Consider the following 23,164-nt stretch of genomic DNA (forward strand, 5'->3'; position numbering starts at 1 on the left):
TATAGGCTATTCGAACCATATTTACTCTTAGTAGTAGGCCTATAGGACTACTTGATTTTTATTACAACAGCCCGTGATAATTAATACATTACAAAAACATTGTAAAAAATAAAAATAATGGGCTAAAAGAAAGTCATCCCACTCCTCTACGTCTACTTCTGTCATCGCTTGGATTACAGCGTCACGCGCCTTTTTTTTGAACGTGATTTTCTCCAATGATGGGGAGGAGGGGGCGGAACATTTGGCAAATTACGCAGCAGCACTTATATTATTGCACTGGTTGGCTATTAACTGCGAGCAGACAGAGTGTCATTCAATGCATTGGAGAATACGCGAACATAAATAAAGAAACGAAGTTGCTTGTCAGATTGTCAGCAAGCCACCATATTTTTTAAAATAAACCCAAAAAACCGCAACCAGCGACCTGGGATTTTTTCACGCAATTTTACAAAAAAAGAAGCCCAAAGTCGCGTATAATACGCGGATTTGGCAACTATGAGTACACTGTAAAAACAACCTGAAGAGGGCAGAATTCAGACAGAGAAAAGAGCAACTCTCAGACAACGACAGGTGATTATGCCAACATCATTATAAACACAATAAGCTTTTTGCCGCATTATCTAATACAGCAAACGAGTCTTTTAATGTGCCTACAGGCTGGCCCTGGAAGACGAGATGACCATATTGAATGAAAGAATACAGAAATATGGTTAGTCAGTTTTCTGGAAAGTTTAGGGGTGTAAAAATGCATAAATCGGACAATGAAAATTAAGTGCATTGGTCATGGAATGTAATAACAAATTATACATTTTGTAATAATACCCAGTGTATGAATTTGTGGATTTGTTTATTCAAAATACACTAGCTATTTTCCTAAAATTCTTATGAAGCATGCAAAATGGTGACCAAATTTCTTGATGCATTGCATCACTTGGTAAAGAAAATTATTGTGGTAGCAATGTTTATATGATAGTATCTTATACGTTTTATTCTTCAGAAAAGGAGCTGCAGGTGCTGAGAGGAGAGAACAGGAAGAACATGATGCTGTCCGTCGCTCTGTTAGCCATCAGTGCTTTTTTTTACTACACATTTATTTATTAAGAAGTATTTTCTGTCATGCCAAACACTGTCTGAGAATGAGATTTGGGGACGCTGATGTTTATTCATACCCATCGGTGTTCATCATTTGGCAACACTGGTTTGCTCAGAGGTTGTGGATTTGTCAGTGTCGTTTTTGCCATAAATACCTTATGCCATCTTCATCTTGGCCTCGACATCCTGGATTGCCTCAACTCTATATTTTGTTTGCCGTGTAACAAAGAGACATTAGATGCTTGTGCATCAGAGAGAGACAGAATTGGGATTATGTATGTTTATATGATCCTCATTGTCAAGCACTTTACCTAATAATGACTAAATTATGTTTCTCTCCAGATCACTGTTTATTGCATTTCAACAGGACTAACATGCACAAAGGTGGGAGGGGCAGAGGGTGTTATTCCATCCAAAAATAAAATGTATCAACAAAATGTTCAGTTGAAATAAAAAAAACAGCCATCGATAAAATGCAATACTGTCCCATTAAACTGCCGTTCATCCCTTTGATATCCTTGATACTTGTAGCAAATAGTATTGGTAATACACTCACTTGTAATACAACAAAACACTAGGCAGCCAGGTATATTTAGACCTATTTTAAATAAACAGTTCATTGAAAAAATTTAAATTTGCTCACTCACCCTCAGGACATCCAATATGTCGACGAGTTTTTCTTCATCAGGACAGATTTGGTGAAATTTAGCATTACATCACTTGCTCAGCAATGGATCCTCTGCAAAAATTTGCTCACTCACCCTCAGGACATCCAATATGTCGACGAGTTTTCTTCATCAGGACAGATTTGGTGAAATTTAGCATTACATCACTTGCTCAGCAATGGATCCTCTGCAGTGAATGGGTGCCGTCAGAATGAGAGTCTAAACAGCTGATAAAAACATCACAATAATCCACACCACTCCAGTACATTAATCAACAATTTGTGATTGAAAAGCTGCACGTATGTAAGAAACAAATCCATCATTGAGGCATTTTAACTTTAAACCGTCACTTCTGGCCAAAATATGATGCCATAATCCATAATAACGCTTCCTCCCGTGAAAAAGGGCGTTCCTTGTTGTCCTCTCACATTAAAATCCACCAATATTTGTTTAGAACTGTTTTGGTCTGTTGTAAATGGTTTCATATGTGCCTATTTCTCTCCTGATTCAGATGAGACGACTTTCACTGGAGAAAGCAATTTTATAGATACAAGACTCATATTTTAGCCGAAAGCAACGTTTTGAAGTTACAACTGTTTTGATGGATTTTTTCCTTACATACACACGTTTTTGTTTCATGTTGATTGATGGACTGGAGTGGTGTGGATTACTTGTGGATTATTGTGATGTTTTTATCAGCTGTTTAGACTCTCATTCTGACGGCACCCATTCACTGCAGAGGATCCATTGGTGAGACAGTGATGTAATGCTACATTTCTGTTCTAATGAAGGAACAAAACTCATCTACATCTTGGATGGCCTGAGGGTGAGTACATTTTAAGCAAATTAAAATTTTTGGTTGAACTATTCTTTTAAGACTGATTTGATGATTAAGATGTTGGTGAACTTGCTGCTGATAGAATCTGATCTGGATCAATGGCATCCCCTTTGCTCAACAGAGGAATTACATGCTGCGATATTATATTGTACATACTAGCAGGACTCGATCGGCTCAGTGCCTTGTGATGGACAGACATTTGTACAAATGGGATTACTAACTAGCCATGTAGTATGTGCAAAGTAAACTTCTGACATAACTAAAATATATTCAACCTTTTTATCTCAAAATAAAGACTAAGGATATTCAAAACAATCTGTCTTTTAAAATACTTTAAAATGCATATGTATTTTCATAAAATAGTCACATGTTGCATGTAACTCACAATCGATAGATACAAAAAAGAATAAAGTCAGGGCATTGATAAAAACAAACAGTACGTGAGACACTATCTTAACTCATAATACGTTGATATTGTTCCCACAGAAGTTATTCCATGGTCAAAAGATGACTAATACTCCACTGATGATGACACAGACCGGCCCAGTGATATTCACCACAGCAAAAAACCATTTTCCACATAAAACGTCACACTTTTGATTTGATTTCCCACGGAAAGCGAGCCAGGAAAAATGAATGCACATCTATCCTTAAGAGACATGCAGATGCACATTCAAGAATGCATCTGTCATTCTCCTCCTGTTTCATTTTTTTTTAAATATATAGATCTGAAGTAACTGAGAACATTGAAATACAAACACACATGTACTTACTCACATTCACGGTTTGTGCTACAACAACAGACAGGGAAGGGAAAGAGAGAAAAGGAGGGACTGGAGGCCCTCATTGTGATGAATGGAAGAAAGAATACACACGTCTGATTCATCAGGTCTGCACAATAAGTGTGACAACTGCAATAGAGAAAAAAAGAAATGGGTTTCAGTATTATACACTGGAAAAAAAACTCAGAAACTCAATATATATACAACACTTTCTAAGTCTCAAATATTGAATGACTGTACAGATATTGAATATTGATTAAATACTGATTGGACTGTCTTCCCCTGGTGGTTACAGCCTCATGTAAATGTTTTGTTTCTAAAAGCAGGCTATTTTCAACTACATTCTTAATATTGCATATGCATCAGATACAGAACATAATTTCAGATGTGTCTCATTGTGTGTCCTGTGGTCAAATTGCACATCTGCTCTAGCTGTAGTGAAACTTACACCAGCTGTTCATCTACATGAAGTCTTTGATATTGAGATCAGCGAGAGGGTCTTTAGGAGGGGGAGGCTTCCTGGGACTCTGGGCCATTCCTGGAGAGATCTGAGGAGGACACGTACACATGCAAGGAGCGATAATTAAGTATGTGTGTATTTACACACCAAATAACTATATCAGTAAATTCAACTGCATGCATGTCTAAAATACCGGTTGTCCAGGGGCTCCTGCTGCGGGAAACTGTGGCCTCATCATTGGTTGCTGCGTGGCCATCATCGGTGAGCCAGGCATCATGGGAGCAGCTCCTGCACCAGGCTGTGAGTCACAGAGAGACACAGTAAGAGACACACACACACACACACACATACACATAAACACACACTCTTACCATGCCAAACGGTGACAGGGATCCCATGACAGGACAGACCCCGAGAGGGGAAGTCTAAGCGGGTGGGAGGGATGAGGGGGAAAGGTTAGCACCAAACTACACAGAACAGGACAACACCTGAACAAAACGACTCTATGACACACAGACACACAGAAGGGAATCTGCACACACTGGGATGGTGGTTAGCAGTTTGATGTAAGTGTGAATTTGAATGATTTAGGAGGGATATTCACGCATGTATGTTTAGTAGTATAATAAAAAAGGAAGTGGCTATCAAGCTAAACAGGTTTGAAGCTCTAAATCAAGACTAAACCTGAAATGCAATATTCATGTAAATTGACTTGATTTGAAGCTACTCTTTGGCTTTGTTCACATTGCACACAAATAACACAAAATTGCACAAAAATTGAAAGTAAGATTAAGATTATGAATTCAAAGTTGGAAACATCCTTTTGTAAATAAGCAATTATCTAAATTTCAGGAGCACCAGTGCAATTAATAATAATAAGTTAAGAAATGTACAGTTGATTTTTCAACGTCAACACTAAGTTTCAAATTTGAGAAAGCTCCTCCTCTTTAGTCCTTTTCATTCAGCTGATAGGAGCCAAGAGAGGGGCGGGGAGGAGAGGAAGCTTGTGATTGGCTCCACGCCATGCTGCTCAAAGCCATGCGACTCCACCCCCATGCTCCACATCTACAGAACACAACATTTACCAAGGCAACGCCCCAGCTAGGGGTGGGTACCTGCGCTTGCCAGTTCGCCCCTCCAGCTGCTTCACCCCTGAGAGAAAAAAAAAAAACAGAAATAGAGGAGGAACAAATACACAAATATTTATTTTGAGAGGACAAGAAAATATAGTGAAATATAGAGTAGGAAGTTACTGTAGCTTACGGTTTCTGGTTCCCCACTGCCAAATCTGCAAGCACAGACACAGAAACATATATTTTTAGATTCTTACAATGTTAAGTTAGTCGTACACTCTTAAATATATATATATATATATATATATATATATCATGATGCCATAGAAGTAGCATTTTTGGTTCCCCAAAGAACCTTTAAGTGAACAGTTCTAAAAAGAAATCTTTTTTGAAGAACTTTTTAAAAATCTAAAGAACCTTTTCCCACTATAAAGAACCTTTTGTGGAATTAAAAGATTCCATGGATATTAAATATTCTTCATGGAACCTTAATCTTTAAAATAACTATTTTTTGCTGTACTCTTTAAAATAAAGGTTCCAAATTTATTTTTTTTTCTTTTGCCATTTAGGGTACCACAAAGAACTTTTATTTTTCTTAGTGTGCAGAACATTTTAAATAATCTAAAGAAGCTTTTTCCACTATAAAGAACCTTCTAAAGGTTCTTCATGGAACCATAGCTGCGAATAAGGAACCTTTCATTTTAAGACTATGATTTTGGAGTACACCAAATTAAAAGTGGATAGGAACGTACTGCTGGCCATGTTGGCCATAGCTGAGTCCAGGTTTCCTCCCATGGGTTTGATCGGTGAGGTGGCCCCTGCTGCCTGCGGAGCCATAGCTGGCATGAGCACATCACCCAATCCATCGAAAGCTTTAAGGGGGAGTGAAGAGTAAGAAAAACATTGTGAGCTTGAATTTGAGTAATAGTAACAAAATGGGAGCTAAACTGAATGCTACCAACCCTTATACTGTACAGTGTACATCTCTATGGAAACCAGTACAAGAAAAATGTTTAAGATGAGCGCAAGAAGAGAGGAAGCTGAGCGCTATCATCGGCTACACTCACATGAACTCATGACACATTAAACATTCATTTCATCATAACATTTACCATCACTATCATTATTTAACAAAGTATAAGACTTGTTTCACACAGCATGCATAAGCAGAACTACCAAAGGCTTGCTTTGTGCTTTAATAATGACGCCACAAACTGCAGCTAAATACTGAAAATAACATGATTTCTGGGTTACTACATGGGATTATTACAGTTAACTATTAAAATGTTTTTGTTAACTGAAAAGTTTTAAGCACATAAAATGACCAAATATTAAAATAAAAACTATGTAAATAAAAAAGCTAATTCAATATATTAAAGACAATATTAGTACATAAATAATACTAAAACACTAATGCTGCATCCCAATTCGCATACTATCCTTCCTAAATAGTATTAGAATTAGTATGTCCCAAATCGTATGTTGAAATGTGAGGTACCTGGATGGTTTACAATTTTCGGTGGAAATTTGAAGTGCAGATCCGTGCACACTCTAACGGCAAATATTGCCCACAACCCATTGCATGTTGGAACATACATGAATAAAAAAAAGAAAAAAAAAACTACAAACATGGCGGATATGCGAGACCGACGGACAGGGAGAGAAAGTGTTTTGAGTGATAAATAACCAATATCTAACCTGATGAAAAAATATTTATTTAATGTTTATCCGTGTTATATTTAATCTGCAACAACGTTGTGAACTTTCATAAACATTCGTTTGGTCATTAACTTTTAAAAGCATCATTATGCAAACACATGAGGAGAGTTCTCGGGATGAAAGACACGCGACTAGCCGATCAATCTAAATGTGAATAATGTGAATATGTGACAAGATAATTGACAGGGCAGTTTAAACTGTGACAGGATGCACGTAACTAAGCAACATATTGGTCCGTTAAAGATGTAGTTATGACAAAGTGAGCTTACTATTACCTACTATTCTGCTACATACTCAAAAGTATGTACTTTTTCTTCACAAAAAGAGTACATACTTTTAGGGCAAAGTAGTAGGTGAATTGGAAAGCAACGTAAATATTTATTCTTCGCATATGTTGTGAATCAAGCCTAAAATAGCCTACACAAGCTCTTACTGAGCACTGACTTAACAATATTCACATAATATACATTTCTACCATTACTTTCTACATGTTGTTGTACAGAATCTCACACTAGAGATCTTTGTAAAGCATTTAAACTTTCATTCATTCATCCACCCATCTTCAAATCTTCCAAGCTTGGCTAGCAGTCTTTCAGTTGAATTCACTGAAGCCCTATTCTGCAATGCAGCAATGCACTGTGGGATTGCAGCTGGTGTAGGAGTATTAGAACTCACCAGTAGCACAGGAGGAAGCAAGCAATGACCCAAGAGCCAGATGAAGGGAAAGAGAGGGAAAATGAAGAAAAAATGATAAAGATTTAAAACATTGGAAGGAGAAATGGAAGAAGAACACAATCAGGAAGAAAAGAGAAAGAAAAAACAGATCAGATGAGCACAAAACAGTGAGAGTGAATGAGAGAAAAGAGCAGAATTAAGCAGCAAGGCATTGGGAAGAAGACTTTCTCAGTCCGTGTAGAGCAGAGATGAACGTAAACCCCATGCATGAGAGAAACGGATGGAAATAAAACCGATCTCATCTCAACACGTCAAAATCACCACAGCACAACTGAGATGTAACGTGTCTAGACTCAATATGCCACAACGGCACACGCACACATCACTAAACATCACGTTAAACACGTCTCTGCTTTGTTAAAATGGCATATACCCAGAAGAAATGTTTATAAAAAAAGATTCATTTGAGTTCTCAGTTATGTTCCATTTGAATAAATGTGAGTATCATAAATATACTGGAGACTTTAGTATCTTGGTAAATCTGAGCAGAGATTGATATCTCTTCTGAAACTCTACAAGAGAACAAAAACTGGATAAGAAGGAGATTAAGTCACAATGAAATGGAAGTAGTGACAGATCTGTTCTTCCAAAATGTGATGTACATCGTGGTGCAGTGGATTATCTGAAAAAAGTAGGGCAGGGACTTGCTTCTATTCATCGGTTGTTGACTGGATGTTAAAATGTGGGTGTGGCAAATGAATATGATCTTGCAGGGGTGGAGCTTAAGCAGACTATATGATTGGACATCACCAGAGAAAATACTGTCGTTTTCACTGAATGTCCAATTAGGACATTTTGATTAAACATTACAAGTTCTAAACATTTTTTGAACAAACTTCACAATAATAAAATTTCTGTTACTTGCTGACTTTAAGCACAAGTCTCCATTTGTTCTCCATCTAATCTCACAGCTTTCAATGAGAAACTACTGAGATCTCATTTGTGATTTGTCGTTTTTTTCTAAGGGTACGTAAATGTGCTATATTTTCCATGCTATAGACTATGATGGTTGTATTGTATCCATGACTGTTTTGAACTCCAGAAAAAAATTTGGCTGCACACTTTCAGAAAAAAGGTACCAAACCTTTCAAAAGGTACTAATATGTACCTTTTAGGTACCCAATTAGGGGTAAGTAAAGATGTACCTTAGGGTACCGCCCCTGTGTACCTTTTGTTCTGAAAGTGCAATGAAAATGACACAAAGAAAAAGATAAGACGTCACGAGGGCTTTGGGTGACGTACCCGACATCAGATCTCCTCCTGCAGCTGCTGCGGCTGGTTTGGCCTCTCCAGTGCCCGCAGATTCTGATCCATCCACGCAGCATGAGGGTAAAAAAGGTTAGAGTGAGCCAAAGCCATTACGCTGAGAAACAACCCCAGAGCGAGAGACAGAGAGAGAGTGTTATCACACATAAATAAAAGCCAGAAATAGAAACAAACTCACACAAAAGCGCACACATAAACCTCATTAAAGCCTTTTGAACTGTCAGCTCAGGAAATCTCATCAATCATCAGAACAGCTTTAACAGAATCCACAGCAACCATCTGAGCAAGACATGCAAATCAAACCCCCAGCATGCAAACTGGGTAGTTACCAACCCCCAAACAGGTCCAGATCTGCCCCGCTGTCTGGCCAGCTCATAGGGGCCGACAGAGCAGCAGCAGGAGGACAAAACACATCTGAAGCACAGGAAAGGGTTTAGTTGACACCCTAAAGTCCTGCTTGTTTAACATCCATTATTTGAAGAATAACTTTATGCAACTATGTTAACCAGGACCCGTAATTGCATTAGTTTTAGGTCAGAACCAGAACCTGTTTACTTCATAGATGAAGACAGGTTCATGAGATAAAGCCCAAGGGTAGAAGCGAAATTAGGAAGGTTTCTAAGTGGGGATAATGTAACTAATGGGTCTTGGGAATGTTTCAAGAGAAACATAGCTGGAGAGATTAGGAATGATTAAGAAGTGAATGAAGGCCTAAGGGACTGAGAGAAATCAGTTTGTTGGACAGACAGTTCCTTCGGCTGCCCCAGGAGAGGAGCATATTTGGCTCACCTTGAGCTGTCAAGGACAGAATACAGAAAAAACAGTACAAGTGAGGCAGGGGATGAGTTAATGGATTTACTGTAGCGTGTACCTGCTGAAAACTGGTCTAGACTGGGGTTTGGGTCTGTTTTGGGAACAGATGAATCTGGCATGGGATCAAAAAAAACTAAAAACAAGACATTTATAAACAAACATAAATAATATTAATACATAACAAAAACCGAATCAAACCAATCAAAAAAAAAAAAAAAAACTACACCTAATTTATTTTTAAGATACAATATTGTGAACCAGTCAGTCAAGTTTACATTATTTAATAAACTGATTTCCACTTTAATAAAAAAAGTAGCAAACACGATTAATATAATAATTTTTAAGAAACCACAGCATGTGACATGATAGGGTTGCTTTGCTCCTTTGGCCAGAGAAGTAATATAAGTATTTCTTTACCTTTTGAACACATACTTGTTTTGAAATAAAGGAAGACGAACTTGAAAGGACTGTTGAGCCAATAATAAGTGGAAGAAGTCATGAACCCGCGGGTTTGGGGTGAAGAGCGGGTCAGAAACAACACGTGTTTACTTGGATACTCGTGAAGACTTTAGTGTGCATTTGCTCATGAAGATGCGAAAGAGAACTCAATTTGGTACTCGCATGCTGTCCGAGCTGTGGCTTTTTGCGTGCATTTGTGCACACATAAATGATCTAAAACAGCGTGCGAGTACTGCATTGAAATCTCTTTCGCGTTGTCTTGCACTTAAATGGCTTAAAACACTTTAATGTTTAAACTGATTAGATATAGCATCCTGTTAACAGCAGGTGTATTCGCAGGTGAACATGAAATATGTTACATACCACTACTGCTGAATGAGCCAGTGTAATGCAAATATGTCTGAAAGGTCTGACATAACAATAAGATGCGACATGAACGATCACGCTGTGCCTCGCATTATGAAAACTATGTTTGGGATACCACGATCAAAACTTAGTGATGTAGACAGTTTGATGTTAAATATATTCCTCCAAATTATGGTGAAAACCAAAAACATCTGTGTGTTAAAATAACATTTGTGTGTTCAAAAAATTAAAGAAATGCTTATATTACTTCATTGGTCAATGTAGCAAACCAACCCGTGATGTCACACACTGTGGTACTGCAAGATGGCGGCAACCTTGCTCAAAAATCTATAACAAAACATCATTTTTTTCTTTAAAATGGTTACATTAATCATGTTTGTTATATATTTTTTAATTGAAGTGCAAATCAGTACAATAAAAAGCTACATTTGTATTCAAACTGTTGCCTTTAAAGGGATGGTCCACCCAAAAATGAAAACTCTGCCATCATTTACTCACCCTCATGTCGTTCCAAACCTGTATGCATTTCTGACTCCTGCAGAACACAAAAGAAGACATTTTGAAGAATGTTGGTAACCAAACCTGTTCCCATTGATTTCCATGTTTGTGCATACTATGGAATTCAGTGGGAACCAAAATTTTGGTTACCAACATCTTCATCTTCTACCAATATCTTCTTTTACATTCCATAAAAAAGAAAGTTATACATGTTTGGAACATGAGGAGGGGGTTTAAATCATGACAGGATTGTCATTTTTGGGTGGACTTTCCCTTTAAAAGCAGTCGCTGAAAAACATAATAGGAAAGGAAAAGATTTCCAATCCAGATTTTAAGAAGTGGGTTTTGCTAAATCTCTGGCCTAAGGGGGTTTACCAGCAAACAGGTCTATGGTTGGGGCAGGGGTAGCAGTGGGGGCTACAGTGCTGGTGGTGGTGGAGACAGATGCCTGGACAGTAGTGGGTGCCACTGAGCTAAAGAGAGAGTTACTGTCATCTACTGGCTGCATGGAGAACAGGTCCAACTGAAGGGAGTGATCAGCTGTACCAGCCGCTGGAGTGAAGGGATCTACAGGGAGGAGAGGATGAACATTTAAAAACATCTTCCAGGCTCTGAAAGACTAAATTTATTATATAAAATCACCCTGAGGATGAAACTTCAGAGAAGGAAGAATGAGAAAGAAAGTGGAAGTTGGAGACGGTTTTGTTAGATACACGAGTGTTGCGCTCGACATCTGCTTGTGCTCCGTGGAGAACAGAACTCCAGTGTTCAAAGACTATCGCCCTAGCAACATAGATAGCAATCTCCATGGCAACACCGATGCCAATACAGAAAACTCAACATTGACCAGAGGAGGCTTCATTAGGAGTGGAGTCAGCAGAAGAGGCTCTGTGAGGTTCTTCAAACCGGTAAATGAAACACTCACAAGCAAACACACACTCTCTCACCCGTTATGTGCCGACATTCTCATATTCACACATATGCATGTGAACTGTTGTCACCCACCGGTTGGCGCAGTGCTGTCAGCAGCAGGGGTGGGCGTGGTTGCTGCGGCCCCACCCTCAGCAGCAGCAGCTGTTTCAGCCGCAGGGGCCGCAAACACATCTGGAGTAGCGCACACGAGGGCCAAATGGTTGACATATAATAGCCAAAAAAAAGGAGGAAGAGGAAATAGAGAGTAGATAGCAAAGAGAAGGAGAAAGAAACAACAGATTCAGTGACATGCAGAGTTCGAATTAAAGGAGGTTTTGCATTTAAAATATTTTAAACTATAGCTGCATCCCAATTCAGGGGCTGCATCCTTCAAAGGCTGCATTCCAAGACCGAACGCATCATAACACTGTGACAAAGGCTGTCCCATTTCACAGTCTCCTTAAAATGCGGCCTTGAAATGCAGCCTTCCATTTCCTGGGACATGAAGGATACAACAAATGGATCCTTCGCAGCTCAGACTATCCCAACGATTCATTGTGTGCTGGGGATGACAGGATTATTTATAGAGAACTACACTTAAGTATTGAGTTTCAACTTACTCGATTATCTAATGTCACAAATGTTAAAAACACTGGTTGAAATGTTGACCTTACTAAGATGTGATTTTGTAGGTAGTTTATACTTTTAATTATGTACGTAAATGGATCAAGGTGAAAATATTTAGACAGGTGGATGCAGCCCCTGAATTGGAACACAGCTTATGTCTTGCACACTTTTAATTAATAAGTTGAGTAAATACAGCTGGAAAAAACAAAAAATTGTGTCCGTCTTCATTTCATGCTGCAAAGCAACAAAATTTGATTTTTTTAAGGGGGGGGGAGATTATTTTCTATACCCACTCTATATATATACATATATGAAAATTATCCATTTTACTTTCATAATGTGACATATTTCCAGGATATTCAACCATAAGAAAGCAGAATAAGACTTGATCTTACCAGTTTACATTTGCATTAAATAATTATTAAATTGGTAAGATTCTAGAAATCTGCATTACCCACAATAGTAGCCTGAAATATTCACAAAATATCTGTTTATTAACTTTTAACTGATAGCCCATGCTGACGGAAACCAAAAATGAGAGTCGTTTCAGAGGTGCTTTTTTCTTTTTATCTGGAACTTGCTCTAGGAACATGTATTAGGAACAAAAGGGTCAGTTTTGATATCAATTTCACTTTAAACCTATTTGCAGTTGCTGAATTTAAGTATAATAGATCAAGTATAATTGATTTGTATTATTCATTTTGTTTATAATTTTTTTCTTTCCCCTTTCTACTTTATATATTTTATGTATTTTGAGTATGTATGTGTATTAAGTGTTGTCCGTACATGTGAAGCCCCATGACAGTCTGAATTAATTGCCCCATGGGGATTAATAAAGCACTAAACTGAAACTGAACTGTAAATTAAAACCTGAATAACCTTACTGTGCGTTCTGCAAATTAACACATTAGAATAATCAAATGATTATAATTAATTTATGTAATTTTAATACACAATCATCTTGTGATGCATTGATGGCAAATGAATGTCAAAAGAAAACTGCAAAAGTGTAGCATGGAAAATATAAGATTTGAAAGGAAATAAGAAGCTCTAGATTTCTACTGCGGACACAAATGGTGGAGCAAAGGTGACTACAGACTTTACGAATGAAGCACAAACTGTGATTTCTATCTAATCTTTTATTTTCTTTCTCTGTTTCAGAATGTGGCACAGCCTTTTCCCCCAGAAAACTCTTCTTGAAGGAAGAAACCTCACTACTGACCTCCGAGGAGATCCGCTGAGCCGGAGGAAGCACCGGCAGCGGAAGGAGGAGGAGCCAAAGAAACAGCTGCCTCAGCGGCTGTGGTGGTGGGCGTGGCTGAGGAGTTGGAGTCTACGGCAGGGGTTGGGTCAGGAAGGAGAGTCTCTGTAGTAAGGGAGCCTATTTCTGCATAGCCACGCCCCCAACAGACCAATATAAACACAACGTAAACAGATAACCAGGAAAGGAACCAAAGAAGATGGTAAGAGCAAAAGAGAGAGAGAGAGAAAGAAAGAAAGAGAGGGAGAGATTCTACTGAGCAAAGACTGAGGGATTGACACAGAGATGCTAGATGAACTACAACAAATGTTTAATAAAGTGAATGAGACATTTAACACATCAAATTGCATGAAAACACTTATTGAACATAAAATCAAAGGCCAATAACGTTTACCTGAGCCCAGCAGATCTGATGTGATAGCAGCCCATGACAGCCAGACAGAAAAAGATATTTCAAATTAGGTCAAGCATTCATTAAGAGTAGGAATGTAAGGAGGAATGCAATACAGATACTTCAAGTTCTTCTACCCAGGTCAGTTTTTCACATTATTTTTGGTTTGTGGCAAGTTTGGTTTTGTAGTGAATCAATATGAAGTTACATTTACATTTACATTGTCATTTAGCAGACGCTTTTATCCAAAGCGACTTACAAATGAGGACAATAAAAGCAGTCAAAACTAACAAAAGAGCAACAATATATAAGTGCAAATGACAAGTCTCATTAAAGTTAAAGTTAAAAGTGCACGTTGTATTGCAAATTTATCATAATTTTTAATCAAATATCATGCAAACTCTTCTTTGTAGCTGATGTAATTGAGACTACTTTCATGATTTAATCAAGTCAATTTGATGGATAAATCAAGTCCTGCAGTTTTTTTCTTGCTGGATGACCTGTTTCACTCTAAAATATGGGTTGTGGATGCTGTTTCATGTTTACATATTAAACTATTATTATAAATATTTTATTGTTTCATATTAAAGTAACCCAATTTGAGCATGCTGGCACATATACTCCAACATCTTTGAGTCAGACGTCAGCAAAGCCATGCATCTGAGTTTACTCAGGGCATTTTTAAAAAACTAAATTCACTGATTCAGGCCAATGCTATTTTAGTATTATTTATATAGTGTTGTAGTTTTTATTAATATTTTAAATTAATTTTTATTTTACTTTTTCATTCATTTTAATTAAAAATTTTGTGCGTTTTTGTCATTTTATTAGTGTTTGTTTGTTAAAATATTGTGAATATATTTTTATTTCAGTTTTGGTTTTATTTCATTTTAGTTTTCAGTTAGTAATTTTAATATTTCAAGGCAATATTATTAATTTCCATTCAGTTTAAGTTTTCTGTTGAATATTTATATTTAATTTCTGCTTTATTTCAGTTTACAAAAATGTTTTTTTTAATAGTTCTATCTTTAGTTAACAATAACATCACTGGTTTGAGCTGCAAAGTGTGTATGTGTGTGGATTGTACCTCCCCAAGATGTGGGAGCAGCTGATGCTCCTCCTGTAGAAGGTCCAGAGGAAGACAACGGGTCCAGATCCAGCAGAGAACTACATTGTGACAGACAAACACTTTTATAAACATACGAAAGCTGTACGGTTAGATATTATCTGTTGTTCTGATTAGCATTTTATCAGACAGGAAGTGAAGTGTGGTTACTTGGCTCACTCACTCAGTGGCAGTTTCGGCGACAGGCGCGGCCTCAGTGCGTGGGGGCTCCAAAGTGGCGACGGCAGCGGCTGATTTGGCGGGAGTGGAGGTTGGAGACACATTATTGGTGGGTGATCCCTGAAACATAACACAGAGCAACAGATTGAGCATATGTGTGTAATATCTAAAAAAAAAATAAAAACATAAATGTGCCTGCTTACCTTTGTGGGTGACCTGAAGGACACAAGCAGAGACAATGAGATAGAAGTGAACAAATGATTTTATATACAAACAATATGACTGATGAAAATGTCTGAGATTACTTAAAACATACTCACCCTTCCCTGAACAAACCATTGCAGGAGGAGGAAAAGAACATAAATTAGGATTAATATTTATAGGTTTTATGTGTCTTATTCAAAGGGATTTACAGTATAATAACTGCAGAGACAGACAAGCCTTGGTTATTTGCCTTTCTCAGGTTTCTCTATCACATCTAGCATGCAACATTTGATTTACAAGAACAGAGGTACTTCCCCTCTGACATTTGAAGTGATTTAGATTGATTTCAGGGATCCTGTACCCTTTCTTGCCCTCTAGACTGTTCATATGTGCCTCCAGAGATTCCAGAATACTGCTGGGAGCCTGAAAACAGCAGAATAAAACACACACATACAAATATGAGAAAAGGAAAGCGGTGTGAAGACAGTAGAAAAATCATCAGAGCATATTTAATTTCAGTATCTCCACAGCAAATTCAAACAATTAAAGACCACATCAAAACCCAGTGAAAATCTTTACCCAAAGCACTCCTCACAGCACCACAAAATCAGCTCAAAGCACAAACTGTGGGACAGAACTGGACTTCAGTGCATTGCTTTTCTCAGCTTCTAAACAAAAAGCTAATTATGATGCAACCTATCAGTCTTAGAGAGAAATTCAAGTCAAAAAAGTCACTTGCATAGCGTCACTTTATACAATAAAGATTGTTCAAAGCACCTTCACATTATTAAACAAGAAAATAGCAGTGTTAATGTTGCAAAATTCTTTGATTTCAGCTGTAAAGCAGCTCTAAAAAGACAATCGTGTCATCAATCAGCTCAATTTCGTTCAGTGTTGATTCTGTTCAGTAATAGTGTAGTAAATGTTGCAGAAGTCAAGAAATAACTTCAGTTTCAGCTATAAACCCTTCAGCTCTATAGTAAACAAGTGTCATTTTTTCAACTTAATTCTGTTCAGTGTTGATTCAATTAAGTTCAGTAACAGTGTGAATGTTGCAAAGTTCATCATTTATGAAACAACTTCAAAAGCAGCTCTACAGAAGACAATATTGTCATTATGCAGCTTAATTCAGTTCAAATTTTTGTATCCTCATCCACTAGTGTCAGTACAGTCAGATTCATAATATGTTCTGAACATTAATTGTTATTTAATGACACTTTTTAGGAAAGGAAATGAGTTCTTCTTATTGCTGTAAAACATCCAGTAACAGCATGTTAAAAACTAGTGTTTTGTGACTAGCCCAGTCAGGAAGGGCTTCTATACAAGCAGGTAAAAGCAATGCACTGAGATGCATTCTGCGTCCTGTATCAGTCGTCATGGTTACCGGCTCTTCGTTGCAGCAGTCTTTAAAGGGACAGTCTTCATTGTCTGAATCTGCCAGGTCTGCAACTACGCGGGGGTGCAAACACTGGGAATCCCCACGGGAAGGTGTTTTGATAATGACTTTCAGTTAGGATGGATGAAAAATTCTTTGACTCTCACACCAGCTTTACTTAATTATTTTAAAAGATTGGTATACTCTTCCCATGCTATAACGTTTTAAAAGCCATTGAAATAAAAAGCCATCAAGAAATAAATACTTGACCTGATTCTAATATTAAATAAGAGCTAGTGACACACCAACAAATGGCACATATGAAAGGACAGATGTTTATTTTCAAGATGTGCCGTGGCTGACTTACATAAGAGATGTCGGGAATGTCATTCTTATCCACTCCTACTTGCTGCAACAGAAACACAGTAATAATGTAGTGAATTGATATTCTATCCAAATATTTGACTTGAAAAAAATTCTGCTTCTGGCCTTACCTCAGCGATTTTCATAAACTCTGCGATTTTGGTCACCCGGGTCAGAAATTTCTTATACATTTCCAGAGAATCCTTGCACTCAGACTTCTTCATTTTGAAGTATTTCTCTGTATAATTAAAAGCAGAACCATTAGTTTCAAGATAAAAGATTATTGAATCATATAATGATGTTCAGAGATTGAGATCATAAAATTATTATCACATACCTAATAAATTGATGATGCCGTCATTGTAGGAGGCGAAGAGCTTTATCAGATCCTTAAAGAGAAGCAGGAACGCTGCATTTATGATGCCATTGTTCAAGTCTTTAGGATGAACCTGAGAAGGACAGAGAACAAGACAAAAGGGAGTATTTAAAACAGTAATGTGGATAATAAAATAGAGTTTGACCTTCTGTTCCTGGCCAAATAATAATAAAGTACATTGAAATAAATACAATCAAGTCAACAAACCGGTGAAAGAACAAAATCATCAAGCTCATTCTCAGTTAATGGGTCATTTTCACAGAAGGTTCCAGATGTTGTGGGAGATGCTACTCACGTCAAACTCCAGCAGTGTGTCCACTTGAGTCTGAAGGGCAGGCATGGCCTTCAAAAGCTTGTCAGGAGCCATAGTCCTCATCACACCATCAGCTCTGAGTGCGCACGCACACACACACACACACACATACATACACACACTATATAAGACTGAGTGCTAAAAGTTTTTGAATCCTGAGAAACCATCCTTGCATTCTCTCTAACTTAGAGATGACATTCTCTTTGTGTTTTGTACGTGTAACAGCTCTGACATAATATTTAATAACTTGGAGTAACAAGTGTCTAAATGTTGCCAATGTGTCCTTCTATTCCCAGAATCCATCGACATACCCCTTCTTAACTCGAATGAAGTCGAAGGCCATCGCACGGTAAGCATATGCCTTCTCATTCAGAGTGCGCACGCACACACACACACACACAAACACACACACACACACTATATAAGACTGAGTGCTAAAAGTTTTTGAATCCTGAGAAACCTTGCATTCTCTCTAACTTAGAGATGACGTTCTCTTTGTGTTTTGTACGTGTAACAGCTCTGACATAATATTTAATAACTTGGAGTAACAAGTGTCTAAATGTTGCCAATGTGTCCTTCTATTCCCAGAATCCATCGACATACCCCTTCTTAACTCGAATGAAGTCGAAGGCCATCGCACGGTAAGCATATGCCTTCTCATTCAAGTACCGTGCATATCGTCTGATGAATGTAGACATGTCATAGCCTTCGAGACAGAAAAGGAAAAACAGGAATAAACATTTTTAGTTGACCTTAGTAAAACAGAGATCAAATTTAAAGCCATTTACTGTATCGACTGCTTAAAAAATATTAATTATTAAAGAAATAGTTCACCCCAAAATTTAAATTTGCTGATTTTTTTTTACTCACCCTCAGGCCATCCAAGATGTTGATGAGTTTGTTTCTTCATTGTAACAGATTTGGAGAAATTTAGCAATACATCACTTGCTCATCAATGGATCCTCTTCAGTGAATGGGTGCCGTCAGAATGAGAGTCCACACCACTTTTCCCTTCACAAGATGTTAACTGATGGACTGGAGTGGTGTGGATTTCTTCTGGATTATTGTAATGTTTTTATCAGCTGTTTGGACTCTCATTCTGACGGCACCCATTCACTGCAGAGGATCCATTGATGAGCAAGTGATGTAATGCTACATTTCTACAAACCATTTCCCATGAAGAAACAAACTCATCGACATCTTGGATACATTTTCAGCAAATTTTAATTTTTGGGTGAACTAATTTAAATCAAATTGAATTGAAGTTTATGTGTCTTTATCCATTTAACTCACACACAGATGTACAGAAACTCACCATGGGAGCCTGTTTTGTCAATAAAGTTGCTGAGATTGAACAGGGAAGTCCTTGAGGCCAAATACTGGATGAATCTCTGCAGGGATTTAAAAAGGGACACAGTATTTAGTATTCAGTATCTGTGTGTTTTAAACTTCACAGTTTGACTAAAAGGAGAAGATTAAACAGTAATGAAGTGCCTCACCTCATTGCCGTAGATGCATATGTGGTGGGTCGTGGTTAGAGCTTTGAACACGACCACCCAGCTGGCATTAGTGGATCTTTCAAATAGTGTGTCAGCCATCTGAGGGATGTTCACGTTTGTCTCATTGGTGGTTGAGATCAGATCTGCACACAAAAAAACACACACTTACCACTACAGCGTTATGTACTACAATGTGAATGAAGATTTTCAGAGCTTTATGATTACTGAACCACCAGACAGATTCTCAAGGGGAAAATTAATATCCACAATTGCATTAAGGAAGCCAGAAACAGCCCCACAGAGATAACAACAATATGACTGTGCATTTTTCTTGCACTTTACAACATACTGCATGCAGTGGAGTGCATGAGGAAAAAAATGACAGAAATGTTCTAGTCAGAGAGATTGAGGTCATTCAATATTTGCTTTTTGAACAAATATATATATATAATTATTGTTTATTTTGTTTTTTTTTTAGCATAAAGAAATTAAGCCTGTTTTCTTTGACAATTGAGATTTCATTGTCCCTAAATACTCAGTACTTTATTCCCATTATTCTCAATAATGATTATAATTAGATTCTCAATAGGATTTTTTTAAACTGAAATCAGCACGAATTAAAGGAATTTCTCATTTAAATAGTACATCATTATTATTTGCATTGGGAAATTTGGTGGAAAATGTGGTCGTAAAACAGGGTTCATTTTCTGTAAGCAAAATATAAATATTTTTTTCTTTGGTTTGATTTGGAGTGCAGGTTGACCCTGAAATCTTCTTGATAGACTTCTCAACAGAGCTTGTCTTAAATAAAACATATAACATTGTGCTCAGGGTGCCAATATGTTGGTCATGGCTGCTAGACGGCAGTGGAGTTAAGAAGCCAAGAATAGTTCAGATTAAAACACACACTGAGATACAGTGTATTAACACTAGTGCAATATGTAGCTATGTGACATCATAATATTTTGAAGTATATGCCACAGCAGTCCCTGTACATATGTAGGTTATGAATATGTGAGCAGGTGCAGCTCATTGGGATTATGGAATTGCTCAAGACGCTGTGCTTCATGTGACCGGATTACAGGCAGTGTAAATACAGACACATCGCAAACACACACACACACACACATACACATGCACAGTCATCTGCTAGGCCACATTAGTGTGAGTACATGACTAAACGGCTTCTTGGGTCTCATTTCTACTGTATATGATGCAACATCATAAATATCTGTCCTGACAAATATAATATAGAAAATGTATCTAACAAGACAGTATCCTACTCATATTTAAGTAAACTCCTATGCAGCAGCACTACAAGATATAAATTAATTTGTTTCTTCATCTGAACAGATTCCGAAGAAAGCAATATTATGGATAATGGACTCGTATTTTAGCCTTAATGATGGATTTATTTCTTACAAACGTGCAGCTTTTCACTTCACAAGATGTTAATTGATGGACTGGAGTGGTGTGGATTTCTTGTGGATTATTGTGATGTTTTTATCAGCTGTTTGAACTCTCAAAGGATCCACTGGTGAGCAAGTGATACAATGCTAAATTTCCCCAAATCTGTTCTGATGAAGAAACAAACCCATCTATATCTTGTGTGAGTACATTTTCAGCAGATTTTCATTTTTGGGTAAACTATTCCTGTAACTTCAGTCTTTTTATTCAAAGCAAATGCAGCCTGTCTTAGAATGAAGACCCTCTTGTGCAAACTGACAGCATGTCATCATGATGTCACTCACTCCTCCCCCTTCCCCAATAATCTACTTCAGTTTCCATGACAACCTCACCAACACCCGTCACGCCTTCCAATTCAACAGACAAATGCCTGGAGTAATAAGACAGCAACTCATCGAACACATTTCTTGTCATAAACACCTGACTCTGCTAAAGTAAAATGAGTTTCTGTGCAATGAACGCTGCACCTTTTCACAGGTGCTAAACTGTGCCAAGACAAGGCGAATCTATGGATTTCAGAAGAGCTTAAAGTGGGCTGTGATATCAGGAAACATCTTAAGCATCTATAATTCCCTGATGAATGGATTGCTGATATTCACTCACACGTGGCTTTTGATTCCTCGGCTTGCATACCAGTGTCCTCACCTTTGGCTTTGTAAATAATACATGCATGCTTTGGCTGATCGATTTATAATTCAGAAGGCCTTCTCCTGCAGGACACAGAGCTCGAGGCCGACATGAAGATGCTTTGTTGCCTTTATGTCCTGTCTAAATGCAGTCGATTTCCTTCTGTCATCTCAGTTTGAGACAAGCCACCCACATAAAAACACTTCAGGGTTTGGTCTGTGCTGTCAGTTTGCCTTCAGTCAGCTTCACACACACTGACACACTAAGCTCCTTATATCAAATGCACCCTAAAAAGGCAGGTTTTCCATTTACAGAATTGCATCTGGTAGCAAACAACCTCACTGAGTGCAAACCATGCATAATGCAGAGGCCTGTGCAAAATGCACGGTAAACACAGCTTCATTATTGTACGCATTGGACTGTGGTGCTGAACTGGACAGCGCCAGGTCTTAGGAATGAGGATGAGTCCAAAATGTCTCACTTACATTCCAGGTGCTTCTTCTTGGGCGCCATCACCTCGTGCGTGGTGGCTTTGCAAACGGCACGAGCCACATCGGATCCGGTGAGCTGGTACTGCGCCGCGGCGATGCGATCCGTCAGAGTCTGTCCCGACATTTTCTCCCGGTAGCGTCGACAACCACCTCGAGAATCAACTTCAGGGGGAAGGACAGCCGGAATGCATATGATATTCGCCGACAAAAAAGGAAACGGAATCCAAAGTGGCTCTCGAGAAACTGACAAGGGCAATACCTCGTTTCGGTTTCCAACCAGAGCTGCTGAAATTGCGTATTTAAAAGCACACAATATACTTTCAATTGAATGCTTTAAAAAATTCCCTCGTAGGCGCCTAGCATGGGTTGGTTTCAGCACCCTGGATAATGCCTCTATTACGTAACGCCCTATGACGAGATATTTTCTGGCTCTCGTGGGAAATAAATAATCAAATTAATACTTTAAACCTTCACCTTTGATTATCATATGTATGAAAAACCCCATCTAACCGAAAAGACAGAGAGTTTTGCGTTGAATTGGTTCTTTTTGTGATGAAGTTAATTAAATAAACGAATAAAAACGAGTTGCAAAAACGCTCCGTTTATTAACCCTTTACTATAAACCTGCTCGGGATTCCGGAGCCTCGTTAATATTCGGTCGCAGCCCGTGTGTCCTTCCCGTCCGGTCGGATGATGATGGTGATGATGATGTGTCTCGTTCAAGCCTTTTCAAGGGCAGGAGTTTACTTTGAAGACAAGTATATTTTCACGTTTCACTGCTATATTGTGCAGATGTTGGATATTGTACTTGCTTATTTTTCTGGTAATGCGGGTTACGGTCCTGCCTCGTCGGTGGTCGGTAGACCTGGTCAGGTGACGCATAACTGGCTCTTAAAGGGAAGCGGCGTCACGCTGTCAAACGCCTTTAAGGGACTGTGCGCGTTCACGGTTCATCTGTCTGCATTCTGCTCCCCGAGCACAGAGCTAGATTCTCTGTCACGAGCTTTCAGTGATATTGGTTGAATAGACGGCAGTCAAATGATCGTGTAATGTATAGATGATCTTCAAGTTTGTTTGAGAATTCTGTTACATTTTTGGACTTTCAATGCTTTTTTATGTGCTCTGTGAATAGGCTTCGTATAAGCTATATTTATCTTTTCGATTGTGAATCCTGGATATGCACTAGCTGATCCTCTGCATGTAAAAC

The 23,164-nt window shown here is 38.1% G+C and overlaps 1 protein-coding gene and 1 long non-coding RNA gene across 6 annotated transcripts; one reads left to right on the top strand and one right to left on the bottom strand.

Annotated features, from left to right (window-relative positions):
• Positions 1–471: 471 nt before the first annotated feature.
• On the top strand, positions 472–1,769 carry LOC107711474 (uncharacterized). The gene is made up of 3 exons (XR_001636706.1): positions 472–570; positions 657–709; positions 998–1,769. It is a non-coding gene; the product is annotated as an uncharacterized LOC107711474 (long non-coding RNA).
• A 1,543-nt stretch (positions 1,770–3,312) lies between these two features.
• Positions 3,313–23,074, bottom strand: LOC107711483 (clathrin coat assembly protein AP180-like). Of its 5 annotated transcripts, none has more exons than XM_016516465.1 (24): positions 21,952–23,074; positions 19,373–19,515; positions 19,189–19,264; positions 18,527–18,579; positions 18,185–18,234; positions 17,856–17,949; positions 17,522–17,633; positions 17,316–17,422; positions 17,189–17,230; positions 15,808–15,869; positions 15,563–15,568; positions 15,446–15,458; positions 15,247–15,362; positions 15,045–15,124; positions 13,961–13,975; positions 13,528–13,692; positions 11,772–11,870; positions 8,607–8,669; positions 5,663–5,749; positions 5,101–5,125; positions 4,923–4,989; positions 4,031–4,135; positions 3,826–3,925; positions 3,313–3,506 (listed from the first exon to the last, which is right to left on the bottom strand). In XM_016516465.1, exons 1-23 carry the CDS (start codon positions 22,079–22,081, stop codon positions 3,839–3,841), a joined length of 1,797 nt encoding a protein of 598 aa, XP_016371951.1. In that variant the 5' UTR covers positions 22,082–23,074; the 3' UTR covers positions 3,313–3,506; positions 3,826–3,838. The 5 variants fall into 5 exon arrangements, with proteins under 5 accessions (XP_016371951.1, XP_016371949.1, XP_016371946.1 ...); XM_016516463.1 differs by having other exon boundaries at positions 5,663–5,782; XM_016516460.1 differs by lacking the exon at positions 18,185–18,234 and having other exon boundaries at positions 5,663–5,782; positions 18,477–18,579.
• Positions 23,075–23,164: the final 90 nt, after the last annotated feature.

This window comes from Sinocyclocheilus rhinocerous, unplaced genomic scaffold, assembly GCF_001515625.1.
Source record: "Sinocyclocheilus rhinocerous isolate Xijiao unplaced genomic scaffold, SAMN03320098_v1.1 scaffold208, whole genome shotgun sequence".
Taxonomy (NCBI): domain Eukaryota; kingdom Metazoa; phylum Chordata; class Actinopteri; order Cypriniformes; family Cyprinidae; genus Sinocyclocheilus; species Sinocyclocheilus rhinocerous.